At 41.5% G+C, this 18,334-nt stretch overlaps 1 protein-coding gene across 3 annotated transcripts in view; it reads right to left on the reverse strand.

The window, feature by feature from the left end:
• The window catches only part of tox2 (TOX high mobility group box family member 2), a 114,091-nt gene that overhangs the window by 19,599 nt on the left and 76,158 nt on the right, over positions 1 to 18,334 (reverse strand). For all 3 annotated transcript variants that reach the window (XM_034585479.1, XM_034585480.1, XM_034585478.1), the window contains exon 4: positions 10,819 to 11,094. In XM_034585479.1, the coding sequence (XP_034441370.1) occupies positions 10,819 to 11,094 (276 nt within the window). The remainder of the gene's footprint in view (positions 1 to 10,818; positions 11,095 to 18,334) is intronic.

The raw sequence follows: 18,334 nt of genomic DNA on the forward strand, positions 1-18,334 counted from the left end.
TAAGGGGATTTGACCACCAGCACAGAGATGAGAGGAGGGGAGAAGAGAGAGAGCCCCTGCACGAGGAGAGAGAGGAGAGATTCATACCACAGGAGGGTGAAAACAGCTAACCTTGCTTTGTCCTCATGATGATTATAGAAGAGTGGCATCTGTTTCATCATTTCAATAAGCAGCTTGATTGCTATGCAAAGCTTTATTGCACTGGCATCATAATAAAAGCGTCTCTCCACGCTAAGGAATCAATAAACGTTGTGTTCCTGTTTCGACTTATTAGCCCCATCTGGAATAATTCCTCAGCGTTTGTCAATTCTTTAAATTCAGAGTCGGCTGCAGAACTGGAGTCAATAGTTCAAAATGTAAATGGAAAACTGGAATTTACTTGGTAGCGATGGAGTCTTTTTTTCCCACACAGCGTTGCATGATCTCATCCAGTATTTACCATCACCTGCTGATGTGTTTCACTCCGACATGTCGACCCTTTCTCTTCCCCTCCCTGCCCTCTCTCAATACACGGAGATCAATCGCTCCTGCGAGTTTTAAGACTTTCCCCTCTCTCCGCTCGCTGCTTGACTGGAACCATCTTGTTTAGAGTGATGGCTCACTCACACAGGTTCACGGCTGCTATTGTAAAATCACCCAGCGTTTAATTGAAACAAATGACTATAATAATAGAACATTATCCCTGCAGGCACCCAGCCATGACAGCTTTAATTAGAGGCGCGTACAAGACTGATCCTTCAAAAGCGCCGCCGTGGTAAACACGCCTTTAGGTGGGGGAGCCAACCCGGGGCCTCGCAGCCCTCAAAGCTACTTCTCATTCACCCTGAGGGCAGAGTACTAACAACGCCGTTCCTCAAAGAGCCTTCCAGCCCTCACCCCTCGCTCCCCTTCCTCTCTCTCTCTGTCTCTGTCTCTCTCTCTCTCTTCTCTGTCCCTTCAACCATGTCTTTGGTTTATCAAGCTTATATATACCCAGGAGGGTCATTTACACAAGCTGAGGGGAATTAATAAGAGAGTGGATTTATGAATCACACGCTACTTAAGTATGAAAGCAGAGGCAAAGCGCTGCCTCTGCCTACTTGTGACATCAGACAGATGCTACATAAAGAGATATGATGGGCAGCGGAGGCCTGCATGTTTGAGTGTGTTAAGAATTTGTGTTTTTTTTAAAGATGACTTCATTTGATGTAATGCAATGAGACAAGGGGACTTTGATTCAGATGTAACGTGACGCTGGGATCCAGGTGTAGTTTCAGCCAAGTGAATTTAGCGACACAGTATTAAAACCTCATTTTGTTTATTAGCTTGGCAGTCGCTCCGTGTTGCTAAAACAAGACACTATCAGGTCACTTTCAATCGGTCCAATTACACGCTCGTCAAAACGAGAAAAAAAAAAAGAAGCTAAATGGCTGCTCTTGCACCTCCAGCGCTGAACTGTGATCAAGTAATTAATCTGGCAGAAAAACAGCAATACCTTACAGAGCGGCAGCGGCAGCGGCAGCATGAGGAAATAATTATGAGTCTCGACAGAAACTTTCAAAGAGAGAAAAGGCAATTTATTCTCACAACGTCGAAAGTGTTGAAATGGACTTGAACACTACATCTCTACATCTCTCAAAGCCAAACAGACTCTGAGCCAACGCATCTGACATTTTCATAAAATGCAGAAAACTATGACTTTCAACTTGTGCCATACATACTTTATAACACACACACACACACACACTTACACATACTCGCACACATGCACACACACACACACACACACACACACACACACACACACACACACACACATATAGACATACAGAAGTGAAGTCATAACAAAAGTTAGAGTAAAAAAGGTCAAATTTTATTATAGAGACCCTTTTCCTGGAATTTCCCTCCTGTAGTTTGTACATTATGTGGCTTAATATTATTATTATTATAATTATTATTATTATGTTGCTATTGTTGTTCAACGATAGCTGGAAGCGTTTGCACAAAGAAGCTAATGTTCCCGGGTTGTGAGTTGTAAAGTACGGTACCACCCTGAACGCCTCTCACAGTGAATCTGTGGCAGCAACAAGGCAGTGGTTGATTTGCAGATAGTAATGTCATGATGTCCCCCTTGGCACCATCCTCCATGTTCCTCATTACTGCTAATGTCAGAACCTACTTTGCTTTTATTTTCTCTCTCTCTCTTCCCCTCTATTTATCTCCCCCCTCCCCCCTTTCAGTTCTCTCTCTTGTTCCTCTTCCCTTTTTATTCTTTCTCTCTCTCTCTCTCTCCTCTCTCTCTCTCGCTCTCTCTCTCGCTCTCTCTCTCTCTGTCTCTCTCTCTCTCTCTTTCTCTTTTTCTCCCCCTTACTGTCTCCCCCCTCTCTCTCTCGCTCGCTCTCAGCCCGGGCGTGTCTCTGAGCTCACCTCACAAAGCACGGCGTCAGAGAATCAGAGCCTCGCCTGACATGACATGCAGGAGACGGTTGTGAGGAGCGGTGGGGACACACAATCTTGACAGCAGAAGGCAAGGCTCCTCTGCTCCCACTAATGAGACTCCTGACTGCCGTGTCAAACCCACTTTGTGTATATATGCGTGCGCGTGTCTGTGTGCGAGGGTGCGACCGTGCACCCACACAACAACAACAACAAAAAAACATGAATGTAGATGCAGAAATAATGAACACAACAACAAGAAAGAGCACACACATGAAAAAAAAGCTGCTCGCGGTACTGTATGTGCTGTGTGAGGTCACGACGAGGTGATTTGCATGTGTCCGGAGAAAGATTTCACACATTTCTGAGAGAAACTTATCTTCACCGTATTCTGCAGCAGCTTTAAACAGACGTCACTTAACAAACAAATGAATGTGTGTAGATTTTTATCCAGCAAACTGCTTATTATGTCTCATGTGAGGTAGTTTGAGGCTCATTATTTCAGTTGTTTTTGCTGATTTTGAAATAACAACCTGTCTTTTTAAAAGGAGAATGAAACAAGTGAACAGGTTTTTACCAGAATATATTGTACAGCTGTGTCTACTACACTGCAAGATGACTGCACGCATCTACATGCATGGTCCAGTAAAGTGTTGTTGTAACAAGGAAAGATCAGAAAATATAAATAAATAATAATAAATAAACTTACTTTGTGTATTTGCCGAGATGTTTGACCCAACATTCTTTTCAATTCTCATATCAAATTCAAACCGACAGTCATCTAATAATATCTGTAGAGCCTGAGCCATATGGATTTTTGGGGGCGGATATGTATTAATAAAAACTTGGCAATGATTCCTAAGAGGTTGTTATCAAACCCTTATGAGGGCATGTAATGTAAATAAAAATAAAACACAAATACAACCAAATCGTATAGAAAATAAACGTAACATTTTCCAGTTTTCATATTGGAAAACATAAACGCTGATATGTGTGTGAAAGGCTCATATCGGCCGTATATTTTTATCAGCCAACCGATGTTGCAACGGGCTCTAAATCTCTATAAACGTCATTCTCATTAGCAGGAACTGCTACGAACGCAGCCTGTGAATTCTGCCTGCAGCTTACGTCTCTCTGTCTCGGACGGTCGCAGCATTACATGAATTCACAAAGTGTTTTAATCACCCTGGCTCAAGCCTTTCTTGTGCACGTTGGCGGGCGGCGGGGGTTATGTTGAACTGGTGGCTGGCGGCACAGCAGGGAAGACGTCCCTGAGTGAGATGACATGGGACGGCTCCACCACCGCCACCAGGGCCAAATATTCCTGGTGGTGAAAGCAGAATGAGCTGATGGATGGTTGAGATAGGGCACAGTGCAATATGGACACGATTTCATGGCATGATAAATCTCAGCAGGGGCCCCTGGCTAAGTGTAATATGAAATCCCTTATCAATGGATCTGCTTCATAACACTGTGTATGTGCTGCAGATGAATCTGCCTTTGTTTCTTTTGCCTCTGTTCTTTGCTTGAATGCCACAGTTGATCACATCTACATTATGGAGGAGGACGATGACAACAACATGTGTGTGATAACACATCTCAGTTGTTTCTGAAATATGATGTGATAAATTATCTAAATTGAAAATTGTCACAGTAGAGATCCTCTTCTGTTACCTGTGATCAGGGTGATAAGCAGCGTTATTAGAAAAGGGTTTTTTTCTGCTCTCCCCGTTGCACAAACTGGCCCGTACACAAAGCAAGTTTAAATTACACCTGCAATATAAATGAAATGCAATTTGTCTCACAGAGCGGTTCTCTTTAAAGTTCAGTGCTTGTGTTATTAACACCGTCTCTTTAGGATTTCCGATTAAAAAGAGAGAAATTAAATCGGCACCTTATCCTCTGATTAGCTTAATCTGATAGGTTAATTGACTTTATCGAGGTGGAGAAGAGAGATGAGCTGCCATCAGGCTGCAATAAAAATCCCCCCAAAATGATGAAATTGGAAAAATAACCTATATTTCCTTTAAGATATTTCTTAATATACAACTACAGTTTCATATCACATTGCCGGAGAAATAAGGCACTTTCTCCCAGGAGATGAGAAAAGAATTGAATTTTTCCTTATCGGTCATCTATTTTTCCACAGAATGCTATTACTTGCTGCCTGCCGTTGCTAAGCAACAGGAAATATTAATAGGACCTTTTATTAGCTAGGCTATACCAGTGGAGTACTAAAATGAGGAAGTGGAAAACATGAATGTGTTACATAAATCTCTGAGCCTTTCAGGGTTTGCACAAGTCTCTGTTTGTCCAGTGATTTATGGCTGTGATGGTTCATTTATGGGAGAGGGAGGTGTGAAATGCCAAAATGGAACATTAGCCCAGGGGACAATTTGAAAATAAATAATCACAAAAAAGTGAAAGAGGGGGAAGCAGTTTAAAGAACAGCCCTCCCTTTTTTTTCCTGCAGGTTTCAAGAGGCCATCAAACAAGGCATTGATCATTCAAAATCATCTGTGCCTGAATCAACATTGGAATAACTAATACAAGCCCCATTCTATCACTGGGCTTGTTGAACTGTGGTAAAAAAGCGACAGACATTCCATCATTTCCCACAGACGCTCTAATCCTTTTTAAAAATGACTGAAAATGAAGGTCTTTCAAAGGAGAAATAGGTTTTCTTCGTCTGAATGAAAAGTGTAGAATAAGGCGAAGCCTCAAAGAGCAGAGACTCTTTAAAGGCAAAGGTAAGAGCAATTTAAAGTCCATATTGGAAAAGTCCAAACACATTTAATTACAATATTTCAGAACACTCACTTGATAACAGTCTGCTTGATATAATATTCATCCTTCAGACTTAATATTAGGTCCAAGATTTTCTCTACAAATGCATCCCTGTATCCTCTTATCCACCCTTTTTCTCTCTCCTCCATGTTTATACAAAAACCAGCAGGTGTACAGTATGCGATAATACGTTTGCTAAGACCCTCCATCAGAAGGAGAACACATTAAAACACACCTCTGCTCTCTTATCATTAATTCACCAAAGCTTGTCTGTGACAAGTTCAGTTGACATTGCAGCTCATATTTCATTCACACAGGCTTGAAGAGCGAGCACCTGCCAGGAGCTGTTAATACCTCGTGGGGAAAAATAAAGGAGAGAAAGGAGAAACGCAGGCATCCACGCAACTTAACATGACAATCAGGGAGGGATTAATACTTGATAATTAACCCCAACAACTGAAGATAAAGAGCTTGTGAGGAAATTCCTCCATTTAAACGTTGCAACAAAAGAAATTAAGAGTATGAATTTGAATATGAATACAGCTGGCACATCTTCAGGGTGCCACGACCCTCATTACAAGTGAACTGACCCTTCCTCAGGCAGATTCCCATCGTGTGTTCTGGAGAAATAACAAATAATACCTTCGGAGTTTGATGGAGCTGAGGCTGCACATGGCTCTTTCTGCTAATGCACAGCCTCTATGCATAACAACCCCCAGCTTATGATACATTCATCATCTGTTACATATTCAAAACATCTCACTCCAGCCGGTTATGATGATCGCTAATGTTCCACGCATCATTGACGAAACATGAAAAAAAGAAAAACGTAATCAAAGATAATTTATTCCAGTTGCAGGCACAGGTCACGTGAATGTTAAAGACCCCATAATTGAATATGGAGCCTTTCTGTTCAAAATACACAGCAGATGCAAAGTGTGGGGCTCATATAAATATATCTATACATTCGCTAATTAAATATTCTGTCAATAGGTAAGTTTTAGTGCAAACAAAGAGGCAACATACAACAATGAGGACACTATGCTTGGGAGTCCAGAGCAGAGATGGGTATCTTTCTGGGCTGTATTGATAAGATCAATGCAACCTGAGCACGGCTATTAAATGTCTAATGTGTTTTGGAACTTGTAGATGCTATGACAGTGAGGGCATTAACAGAGAGAGAGAGGGAGAGAGAGGGGGAGAGAGAGAGAGAGAGAGAGAGAGAGAGAGAGAGAGAGAGAGAGAGAGAGAGAGAGAGATGCCCTGCCAAGTGCAACAGAGCGTCAGCGAAAAGAGCTCTCTGAAAGATATCAGGTTTGGCCAGAAGGGGCTTCAGTCCGCAATACAATGCACATCAGCAAAGTAAGGGGAAAAAAAGCATGAATTGAAAAGAAACATTTAAAGAGAACAGAGAATTATGTTTTTTTTAAGGTTTTCAGAGTCAGCAGAGGAGAAAGAAATCAAAAAACACAAAAAAATAGAAACCTGGTTGGAAAGTTAAAGGTCCCCTATTTTAGAAAGCAAGATTTCCACATCTTATTTTATTAGAAACCAGGCCTGGGTCTTACAAATATAGTGAAAGTATCAAAGCTCTTAATCAACAGAGAAGTGCACACAGCCTGTATTCAGAAACTGTCTCTTAAATGAGCTCTCAGGGCTTCCATAGATTTGTGATGTCACCATGAAACAAGCACCGCCCACCCCATGTCTCTGGTTTGGCCTTCATCTGGTTGGTAACATGTTAGAAATTATTTCACTTGCCTAGAATGGTATTTTCAACCTATTTGTTTACAAAGATAATCAGTATATTGGGATCGTAGGCAAAGAAAATAAGTCACATGAACCACTGACTTAAAAACTGTCCTAATTGGAGATTTCCTGCTGATCGATTCATTGATTCAGTGTTTTCTCTGCAGTCAAAGCCTAATACAGCTTTTTTTAGTTCTCCGTGCCACAGTCCTCCAGTGTTGTCCAAAAACTGTGCATTCCACATACACCATGGTGCTGCTATAAATACCGACAAGAAAAGCAAATATAAACGGATCTGTGGCTGGAAACAGTCCCACTATTTATTCCTGTTTCAGCCACATTTGGCATCTGCAGCTGGTTTAGTTATTTACTGAGCATATTCTTTAATGACTCTGCTTTTAGACAAGTTTCCAATGATGAGGGATGAACTCAGAAGTTCTCACTAGTAAAAGTAAAAGTCGTATTAAAATTTGTACCCGATCGGCAGTTAAATAAAGGTAGAGTACAAGAAGTAAAAGTACACAATATGCAAAACTACCCATTTCGGATTGATGTATATTATATAACTGTGAATTGAAGCATTGATGTGCTCGTCACTTTAATGTTGCAGCTGGTAAAGGTGGAACTCATCCAATTACTTTATATAGTGCTGGGTAGACTTTAATAATACATCATAATTTACATGAATATATGTTATATCTGAATCTGTAAAGTGAAAAAGCTATGGTGCATTATAAGGTACAATATTTGCCTCTGAGTTGTACCTGAACGTTGTACCTAATTATAGTACTTATGTAAATGTACTTAATTACACTGCCAGTTTGTTCTTTTCCTTGAATTTGTAGGACTTTGTTAGAAAAGATTAATACAATCTGTCTCATCCTTCGTAATTTTCTGTTCTTTATTTCTCACTAAGTGGAAAATCTTGATCTTTTTTTATTAACAGCTTCCACAGTCATTTCTCAGTGTCAGATCCACTGATGGATCTCTGTCCAAACACCATTTAGTCCAGTGGTTCAACCTGTCACCTCAAACTAAACACACACCATCTACTCGAACATCTCTCTGAGAATCATCGACTGCCGCTGAGATACCGCTCTCCTCTGAATCCTCTTTTTTTCTTTTTTGTGTTACATAATCGGCCTATTTATTTTTATGTTTATATTGTTGTACCTGCAGCGGAGCACTTTCAGACGTCCTCACGCTGGAATCGTGTAGGCACACATTTAAAAACCAGAGGCTCTCAGGCTTTTGTGGAGACAGAATAACCTCATTTCACTCAACTGAATTATCTCTAAAATATCTAATAATGAAATCCAGGAGGTACAGAAAACTGCTGGTGTACTCTCATTTTGAATAAGAGTTACCTCTTTGCAATTTCGTCTTGCCTCCCCCACTCTCTCCCTCCTCTTCCCCCTCTCTCTCTCTCTCTCTCCCTCCCTCCCTCCATCCTCCCTCTCTTCATCCAACTCTATTGCGCTCTTTTCATTGCCCAGCTCACGTATTGAATCTGCCTGATGAAAACAGATCTCACTGCAGCACCACAATAGAATGGCTGATGCAGGAAAGATGAACCCTAATGGATTTTTTTTTTTTTCTTCAATGTGCTCAAGATTGAATATAAGGCTTGACCTCCAGATGTAGTGGATCCATTTCAACAGCAGATATATTGTTTATAGTGAAGACACAGAAATACATAGACACACTTGGACACACACTTACAGTACAATGTCAACAGCAGCCGCAGCCGCAGCAAAAGACCACTTCTATCTACATACTACAGCACTCACACTCTATCTTTTAACCACCAAAACAGTCTCCATTTGGAATTAACCCTTGTTATTTATCTATAAATGTCAAGTGAGGTATTCAAAATGATAGCATCTCATGTTTGAACTGCAGAGTTTGCTTAATTACTTTGCTCAGCAGACTGTGTCAAGGTGAGGCACCGATTTAATAGACACTCCGCTCTCAGCACAAATGAACCTCTGCTACGGTTTGGTAGTTTCGCCGGGGAGACTATTTGATTTAGAAATTTCTGAGTTTGCTTTATATGCTGCTTTCGTTTTTTCTTTTTTTTTAGCAGTGGAGTTGAAGCACAGCGCTGAAAAAGAACCTCCTATATGGCCGAGCTGCTTCTCTCCCAGCCTGTTCGAAAAACATTGAATTATCTTTAAATATCAAGATCTGCGAGGTTTACTTGCAAAAAACATCATTTTTAAAAGCTTTATTTATTTCAACATGTTTGCTTTTGTGTCTCCGCCTCGATGTAAACACCGGCAGCGTATCCTTTAAATGTATGTGGATCGTAGGCCAGCCGAACATTTCAAATCTCATGCATTTTTATCACACGACCTGCAGCATTCAATCTGTTAAAACCACCGACTCTGGTCCTCGGTAGCAGTAACAAATATCCTGAGTGCCGAGCGAAACACTGGCCAATCAACCACTGTCTCCACGGTAAAGGTCATGACCGAAATGTGAAATGAATATCAAGATAAATGACACATGAATCCAATATGTAGCCCGGCATATTCCAACATTATATATAATATATAGTATGTTATATTTCAGATGTTTATCAAGTTATATTTGGACTATTTGCTGACTGTTTGTCCTGATCGCTATAATAAATACCGCTTGACATTGAAATGAATCTATGTATTTAATGTATATGAATATATTCTCTTTTCTTAAAGGACGCTGCTGACTTGTTAATCCACGATAAGACTAAAAAAAAGGACAATATAAAACATACTATAATATATTATTAACTGCATAGTGGTGATCTATAAAATTCCCCAGAAAGGCGCAGCTGCGGAGCGAAGCCATTTCTGTATGTGTTTACGATATCAGTCAATATCAAGTAAAGTATGAAGCTGTGAAATTCTGACCTTTAAACCCTAGAACACAAAAATCTTTGCATATGTTATGACCATTACTCGAGGGATCGCCCATCTATAAAAATCCTCCACATCTGTGCATATTTCAAAGGGATATTAAATATTTGACACTATCTTATGCAAATGTTAAATGAAAACTATTCAGTAAATAAAAACTACATTATTTACATTTTACTTCCTAAGCAGGATCCAAAAAAACAGGCATTGATTAAAACCCAGGTTAAATGCTAACCAACTGTATGACTGCTAACTAGAAGGGCTTTGCTTTTTTGCAGCCTTTACATTATGTTCTCCTCACATACGCTGCACATACATCATTTGTTGTAATAGAAATCTCCTCCATTTCCTGCAGTTCTCATGAATGCAATTATAGCTTGGAGATGCTAATTTGCGGAGGAGCAGGTCTGTGCGGAGCTGAGGGAGTAATCAGCGCGTATTCATGTTGGAAGGCTTGACGGACTGACTGATGCGCGCTGTCGAGGTAGATATGATGCTGATGGATTTGCCCACAATCCTTTTCTCCATGCATCACGGCTGACATGGGGACCACTGAGAAAAATCATTCAGTTCCCCACTTAGCCGCCGTCTTCATTTCTCGATTTCTTTCTCAGAAGGTGTATCGTGTTAGAAATCTGTGGTTTCTATAGGTTTCTACCTTCAAATTGCTGTTCTGGATTATCTGCAATGTCGAGGAAATCATTTCAAAAAGTCTATTTTATCCAATCTTTAGTCATTAGATATGTTCCGCCCTAAATTGCAACCCAGTTTCTGCCTCATTGTTTGTGCTTGTAAACACATGAGGCAAAAAAAAGTTTCTCAGATAGAAAAAGAATGACTCCTTCAAAGTCTTAGAGGGCTTTAGTTTGAGTCCTAATTTTTTACTGTAATCATGAGTTTTAATTTCTTGACTTCTGGTCCCACAGCGCCGCCATATAAACCACTCAGTCCACAAAACGCTACTCACCGAGGGCATTTGGCTGGAAACGAGGTGGCCGTCCTGCGCCAGCATGTTCGACATCATGAGTGTGGGCAGCTCTGGGTAGGAATACGGGTTGATGAGCCCATTGTGTTGCAGCGAGTGGCAGAGGTAGCCTGTAGAGTCGTGCTCCATCAGGTGAAGAAGAGGGGGCTCCGGGTGGTTCGGTGGAGTGATGGGGGGGATCTCGTAGTCCTCGTCCCCATTTCCGCCGCCGCCACCTCCGCCTCCTCCCCCGCCGCCGCCACTCTGACCTGTGTAGCTCTGAGAAGAGAAGAAAGTGAGAAAGGTTGGGTTAGATGAAGTTGTGTTTATAATTCGACCCACAGCTGATTTCTATATGGCTCTAGTCCATATGGAAACATTGTTGGGAATAGTGTTGGTGCCAAGATCTATTCATTTCCTGCTTATGCCAAACAGTTTAACTGGAGCACTTCCAGGGGATACAACTCCCAGTTGTATCGTTGGCATCACACAACAGGAGCAAATACATAACAAAATATAGCTACTTGATAAAAAGTCAACACCAGCCTTAAAAAAGTATAGCGAAGTCAATTAAAACTCAAAACATTCATTTTTGCAAGAAACATCCAATTAACAAAATTAAAATGAATTTGTGTCTTCTCCAATAATTGACAATTATTTGAAGTGTATTCTAACTTTTTGTATCGTCCCATCTGCTAACATGAAGGAGGCGGGGTTTATGACGTCAATTGCAGCCGACCACCAGGGGGCAATCCGTTGTCCTCCATCTTTGTATACAATCTATGGGTAAACATGGAAGGGGACATGGAGGATATTGTTCAGTTTTTATTTAATGGGAATTTAAAGTGGTAAAAAAGAACCTGTCCAGATATTTAACCATTAAGAAAGATACTTGATGTCTATTGTTGAATAGTGCTGAGTCGTTTCTCAATGCTCATCCCGTTTTGTGTAGCTTGTTGTTTATATTGTTTATTTAACTGCAGCAAAGCAGCTAAAAGCTCTTTGGCTAAAAACTGTCGACAGTTAAATCACTGCCAGGAACCAACAAACTGTTCTTCTGCACTGAGCTCCGTTAAAAGTTATGTGTCATTGTTGAAACAGAACGACAAACGTTTAAAATGGATCACTGTTAAAGCCACGCTGTAAGTGCAATGACACACTTTGACTCTGTTTTATGTTGTGGCGTTTGCCTCCAATATTTTCTCATATCAGGACACCTTGTTGCTTCAGTGTTAGATAAGACAAAAGAGCACTCCAGGATATTTATGGCGGAGAAGCTCCAAACGACAGCTGTACTAACTAATGTTTGCTTCATCTGTTCAAAAAGTAAAAGGCAAGATTTAGAAACGCTCAGATATCCTGACCTCCACTGCTTCGGTTTGTCAGGAGCTGATTCATGAAACCTTCGGCACAAACAAACTTCTACAACACTCGATGTCAATATCATGTGTAAGGGAAATGTAACATTTTGACCACAATATGTTCATGTTAATTTCCCCTTTGATTGATCATGATTGAATCGCATACAATGTAACCTTGATCATGCTGTATCCTGTACAACTGAATGAATCTTGGCCTGATTGCTTTAACTAAGGCATTGTTGCCTTGATGTCATCAGAAGATCCTGACCTTTGACTTGGTAACAACCCCAACCAGAGTGGGAGGGATGAGCCAAATGTATAAAGGCAAAGAACTGCTTCCCATCGGTGTGCATATTACAAACTAACCTTTGTCGTAGGCACCATGCTCTGAGCATTAAAGTGTGACAATACTGTAAGAGAATTGTGTCTCGTTCCTCGTTGTCAAAGTGGGATTGCAGAAATTGCCACGACACATGTTACAAATCCACTGACAGGATTAATCCTTAAACAATAACCATTCTGAGGCACAAGATAGACGAGACGAAGAGTCATTTGTTAAACTGTGTTCGCCTCTTGTCGTCTGAGGTTTTCAGTTTCCTGCTATTCTTCTTAAAGCTTTGTAATCTATTTAAATTCCGATCTGTCGTTTTTGTTAGCCGATAGGTGTAATTTTCTTTCAAGTGTTCAACGTCTTATTTCGGAACAAAAACCTCGGTGTTCAGTGATCTGTAATGACGACGAGCGTCAAGCCTCTGCATTCGGCTGCTGTTACGCTAACACAGTGAGTCCAATCAGATCAGAGTTCTGCACAGAAGAAAAGAAAAATAGCAGGGAAATCCAACGGGGGGAATGAAAAGCAATTTTGTCTGAGACGATCCAACTTGACTCCCATTGTAATGACTGAGTCAAATTAATCATCACAAATAATATTCTGGTGTCAGCCATTCAAGGGTTTTTTAATAGAAGTTTTATGATTCATGTCTCGCGGTATACATCAAACAGTCACTTCGGCAACATTTCTGAAATCAATTCAATATCATCTTTGTGTAGGCTGTCATCCTCGGGAGCCGAGTGGTCATTTATCTCTCAAACAGATACTTTTAGAAAATAAGGGGCAAGGGGAGATGGAGGAGAGGAGAAAGGATACAGGGCACATTTATTCTCCCTTGTTTCCCTCAGCCCTGTTTTACTATAAATGTTGGTATAAAGATGTTTATGTGTGTAAATCAAAAGTTTGTTAATATTTTTAATGATAACAATCATCATATCTTTACTAATTTGTAAGGCACTTCTCAAAATATGAGTAAAAATACATCAAAATAACATAAAAAAGATAAAAGTATGTTTTAAGCTCTGATTTAAAGGAAGCTACTCACTCACAGAGGAAGATTTATTCATGATAAATAAGCATTTTTCCGCTGCTTAAAATAAAAAACCTCCATCCTCATTAGAAAACGTTAACAGTGTAGATTTAGTTGCAGTCAAATGTTGGCGGAATAAGCTTTTTGTTTGCATGTGGGTCACAGATTTGGGCCTTTATGTGCATTGTAAATTAAATTTTTTCAGCTTTCAGCAGTATTAAAACGTGTCCTTTTAAATGAATATCAATCACAGGCTGTAAATGCAATGAGAGAAATTACATTCAGCTTCAATTCCTGCAACCCCCCCCTCTTTAATTCAACCACAAAAGAGGACGTTAGCAATGTTTTATTGTGAAGCAAGAATGCAGACACACAGACTCAGCATTAACGCCTCACTTTCATCTTCCTACACTTTACAGCAGATGAAAAAAACAGACGTGCGATCGCCTCAGTTTGATCCACTCTGTCCTGATTTCGCCTCGGAGTCCGTTGACATTCATTTTCTGGACTCTGTTTTGAAGACAGATGTTTTTTTTGTAAACCTGTGGGGATCCGTGTTATTGTTTGGTCTAATGGACAAGAAAACGAACATTTCCTGAGATTCAATTTCCCTCATAATTGTTGGAAGGAAACTAAATTGTCTGCTGTAAACACTGGAGCCCATTGTGCGAGGCCAAGCCCAGCCACCCCCGACCCCCCCCCCCGTGCGTGTCCCTCGTAGCCCCGTGCGTCGCTGTCATATCGTCGCGGCTGCGGGTGACCACTGTGTAATCTAAATCCCGCCACGCTTAGTCATCATCGAGCATGTTCATCAACCCTTTTTTTTGTTTGCTCGGTTTATAAATATATATCCAAGCTACAGAAACATTTTCTCTGTGTCGTCCGTCGCTTCTGATCGCGCGGAGGGGACGAGAGCTGAGTGTGTGTCATGTGTTAGATTGCTGTGAAGGCTCATCCAGTGCCCTTGATGATAAAATGTAAATACCAAGGACGTTCCCAGTTGGATTGTGGCAAGATAAATTATTCATACGCCTCTTTTCAGAATGAGATTGCATGTACAGAACCACATGTACACTCTGGCTAATGTATACTCTTTCCTCCTTTAAAAGTAAAATCCAAACAAAGACAATGTATTTGATGGATTGTACGGACCAGCGTGTGTCCTAGTATGGAATTGGCTTTTCAAACAAAAGCCTGCTCTTCTTGCTTTTCTTTTCTTTTTTCTTTCTCCTATGAGGTTCTCGTCATTGGTTTACTCGCAACAGTCCAGGCAACACTCCCACCAAAAGGCTGCGTGACACAGATTCTATTTTCTCACTGAAAAATCCTTTATTTTCCTCCTCTGATCAATACCGCACACTATAGGGAACATTATTTCCAATACGCAGTATGCTCGGTCTGCACAGCGAGCGAAACACAATCTGTAACATTTTAATTAAGAGACAGATCTCCCCACTGTAAGTGTTACATACCAGCACACCTTTCATTTGAAAGAAACAGATGAATAGACAGTTGGTCTGGGACTGAGAGAGAAAATAACATTGATTGGGGAGCTTTCCAGCGTGTTTTTTTTTTTATTTGGCACAGATCTCCGCCTCCCTCTGTAACACTGCCTGAGTATCCGAGGCCTTCTGGAGACGATAACGACTGTGGCTAATGGCTCATTATCTGTACATTCTTCTTCTTATTAGAATATTGTGATGCCTGGAGAAATCTGGCGTTAGGACATAACCCAATTTATAAGAAATTTCATATTATTCATTCTATTAAAGGCTTGGCTGCCAAATATCATTTGCAATAATCCTATTCGTGTTATTTCCCTCTTAGCATTTGTAAAACACGGCTCGATTCTTGCCATATTGTTGTAATTAGAACTGAATCGACCACTAAAGAATGTATTATTGATTATCGGTTAATGATTGTAGGCATTATTCAACCACATTTTCTGCTTCAGTCTTTCTAAATGTGAGGATTTTCTGCTTTTATAATCACTGTGTATTGAGTATTTTGAGAGATGTTAATGTTGTTGGTTGGACTAAACGAGCAATTGAATTTTCTATCAGCTTGGCGTATTGGAATTTAACATTATTTCACACTTTTCCGACATTTTACACACCAAACAGTTCATTGATTTGCAGATGAAATGAACGATTAGCTGCAGCTCTTCTTTTGCTGCTTTCTTAGTTTAACGTCATTTGACAAACATTATTTTGACAGGTGGCCCACACTCACACACACACACACACACACACACACACACACACACACACACACACATTTCCTATTACAAATAATCGTGCATGACATCACGCCGCACACGCCACGTGCTCGTGTGCCACGCAGATGCAGACCAGTTTGGATTCCACCCAAGTCAGCGTTTGTTTTCGGGGGAGAGGGCGGGGCCGACAGCTCCGAGACACACGATGACAGATCTGCCTTACTCCTAATGTGCACTTATCTGCCTATTGGAGAGCTTTGTCACAGTGGTGATTTATGCTTCAAGTCCAACACACACACACACACACACACACACACACACACACACACACACACACACACACACACACACACACACACACACACACACACACACACACACACACACACACACACACACACACACACACACACACACACACACACACACACACACACACACTACCACTTCCATCACCTCCGACACTCCTGGTTCCAACACCTTCCTGTGCGGCGCTCGGCACACACAGACAAAGTTGGGCCGCGTTATCTCCCCTCTCCACGCAGTCCGGTTTGCAAAGAGAACGTGGAGAATTTGAGAGAATCATCTATTTTCATTCACTCCGCCATCGTTCTCCCAGAGGAAGATTACACTGTATATTTATGAATGATCCTGTTTACCAGTGTACACACACAGCTCTTGTTTTAACGTAACAGCGGAGGCAAATAGTGCCTGTCAGACTCCACAGATCTCTTACTAATCTGAACAGCATGAGCCGTGCTGCTATTTCTGTTTATTGGAGTGTTTGTTTTTGGTACTCCTCCTTTTTCTTCCTCCCTTTCCTCTTTCTCTCTCTCTCTCTCTCTCCATCCATCCATCTCTTTCCATCAGCTCGGGCTTAATTAAAGCCATACCCGTTCTTCTGCTACAATATCATGTCAGAGGGTATCAACACACCACAAAGCCTTCAGCCCCAAAGCGAGGGGAGGGGGGGGCGAGAGGGCTGGAGATCCAGTTACAGCCACCCTACACCTCCTCTCTCCTCTTCCTCCCTTGGCTGACCCAACCCCGGCCGTGGCCTGTACCTTCACAGTACCCGTGCAGTTCTGGTCGCTGCTACACATCCCCAGATCGCCCCTCCACCCCCTGCCCACCCATCCCTCTGTCATCTCATCCCTCTGTAAAACAGCCCAGCTGCATTATTTATCCGTCACTATGTTACTGTTTGGAAATCATGAAAAGGGGGCGGCGGGGATGGGGGGGATGCTGAACCCCTGTGTACTCGGTTTCTGTCCGCTGAATGAATGGTATGGGAGGGTGGGAAGAGAGAGAGGTGGCAGGGGGGAGAGAGAGAGAGAGAGAGAGCTGGGGAGGAAGCGAAGGGGTGAGATGGATGAAAATTATTGTCAAAGACACTTTTTTTTCTTCTCGAGGGGAATAAAATCCAGCTGCTATCTCTCCAGCACCGGCCACAGCTATGTGAGGAGAAATGATTCTGCTCTGTGACGAAGATGCTTTTTATATTTGTCATTACAAGAAGGCAAATATGGAGAGAATAATTAACGTGAGCCCCAACTGTCCGAAGTCCAAAGACACAAATGGCCCCTTTCACCCGAGACACTGAGCTGATTACTAACTAACCTCCCATTGACTAAAAACAGCCTTTCTAATTGGGTATATTTCCCCCCTTTTCTTTTATGTTTCCTTCCCTTCCTCTCCCCCGTGTATCCCGTTCCCTACGCTCGTCTCACTTGTCAGTCAAGGTCAGGGGGTCATCCTCATCTGATCGCGTGTCAGAGCAGATTAGAATCAGAGCTTTTGTGCCATGTCATATTTCATTATGCATTTGACTCATCTCGCAGGTCAATGGGTCAGTGTGATTTGATTGGATGACAGAAATGATATAATTTGTGTTTAACCCTAGGCTGTATGAGGCTCTGAGTGGCGTACTAATGCATTTTGCAAAGACGGGGCAGGCCCTCTCCACAAGCGACTAATTTGAAGTGGCACACCACAGAGTTGAAGGAGAGCCAGAGCTATTGCACAACATGCTGAGGTTATAAGGGAGGCTTTATCAAATAATAAACACAACCTCCCTTGTGCCTCCATTTCTGTCTGTCTCTCGCACGCTTTCGCTGCACTCTGCAAACTGATGCAAGTACCCAGGCGTTAACTGCCTTTCCTGCGTATAATACATTACTTTTACCCTCCATTTTTTCTTTCTTTATCAATTTGATTCCCTGGAAATGTGTCACAGATGCTCCTCGCTCTTGTTTTTCTATTTCTCTCTCTCGGTGTGTGTGTGTGTGTGTCTCTGTTTCTTCCTCGCTGTCTAATAGCACTTGATTTTGGCTAGAGAGGAAGCTAATGGAGAAGCGCTGTCAGCAACAACAACAACAACCACATTGTTATTGCGGAACATTTATGTGGGACAAAACATCTAAATAGATCCAGAGTGAAAATAGAAACCGAAAAACAACTGGGTTAATATTTAAAAGTGGAACAACAACAGGTTTTATTGTTTAATAAATAATCATCTATTGACATTATATTCTCTGCACCGTTTATGCACAGGAGGAGTGCGGGACCTTTACGGCACT

This window comes from Hippoglossus hippoglossus, chromosome 5 (genome assembly GCF_009819705.1).
Source record: "Hippoglossus hippoglossus isolate fHipHip1 chromosome 5, fHipHip1.pri, whole genome shotgun sequence".
Lineage (NCBI taxonomy): Eukaryota > Metazoa > Chordata > Actinopteri > Pleuronectiformes > Pleuronectidae > Hippoglossus > Hippoglossus hippoglossus.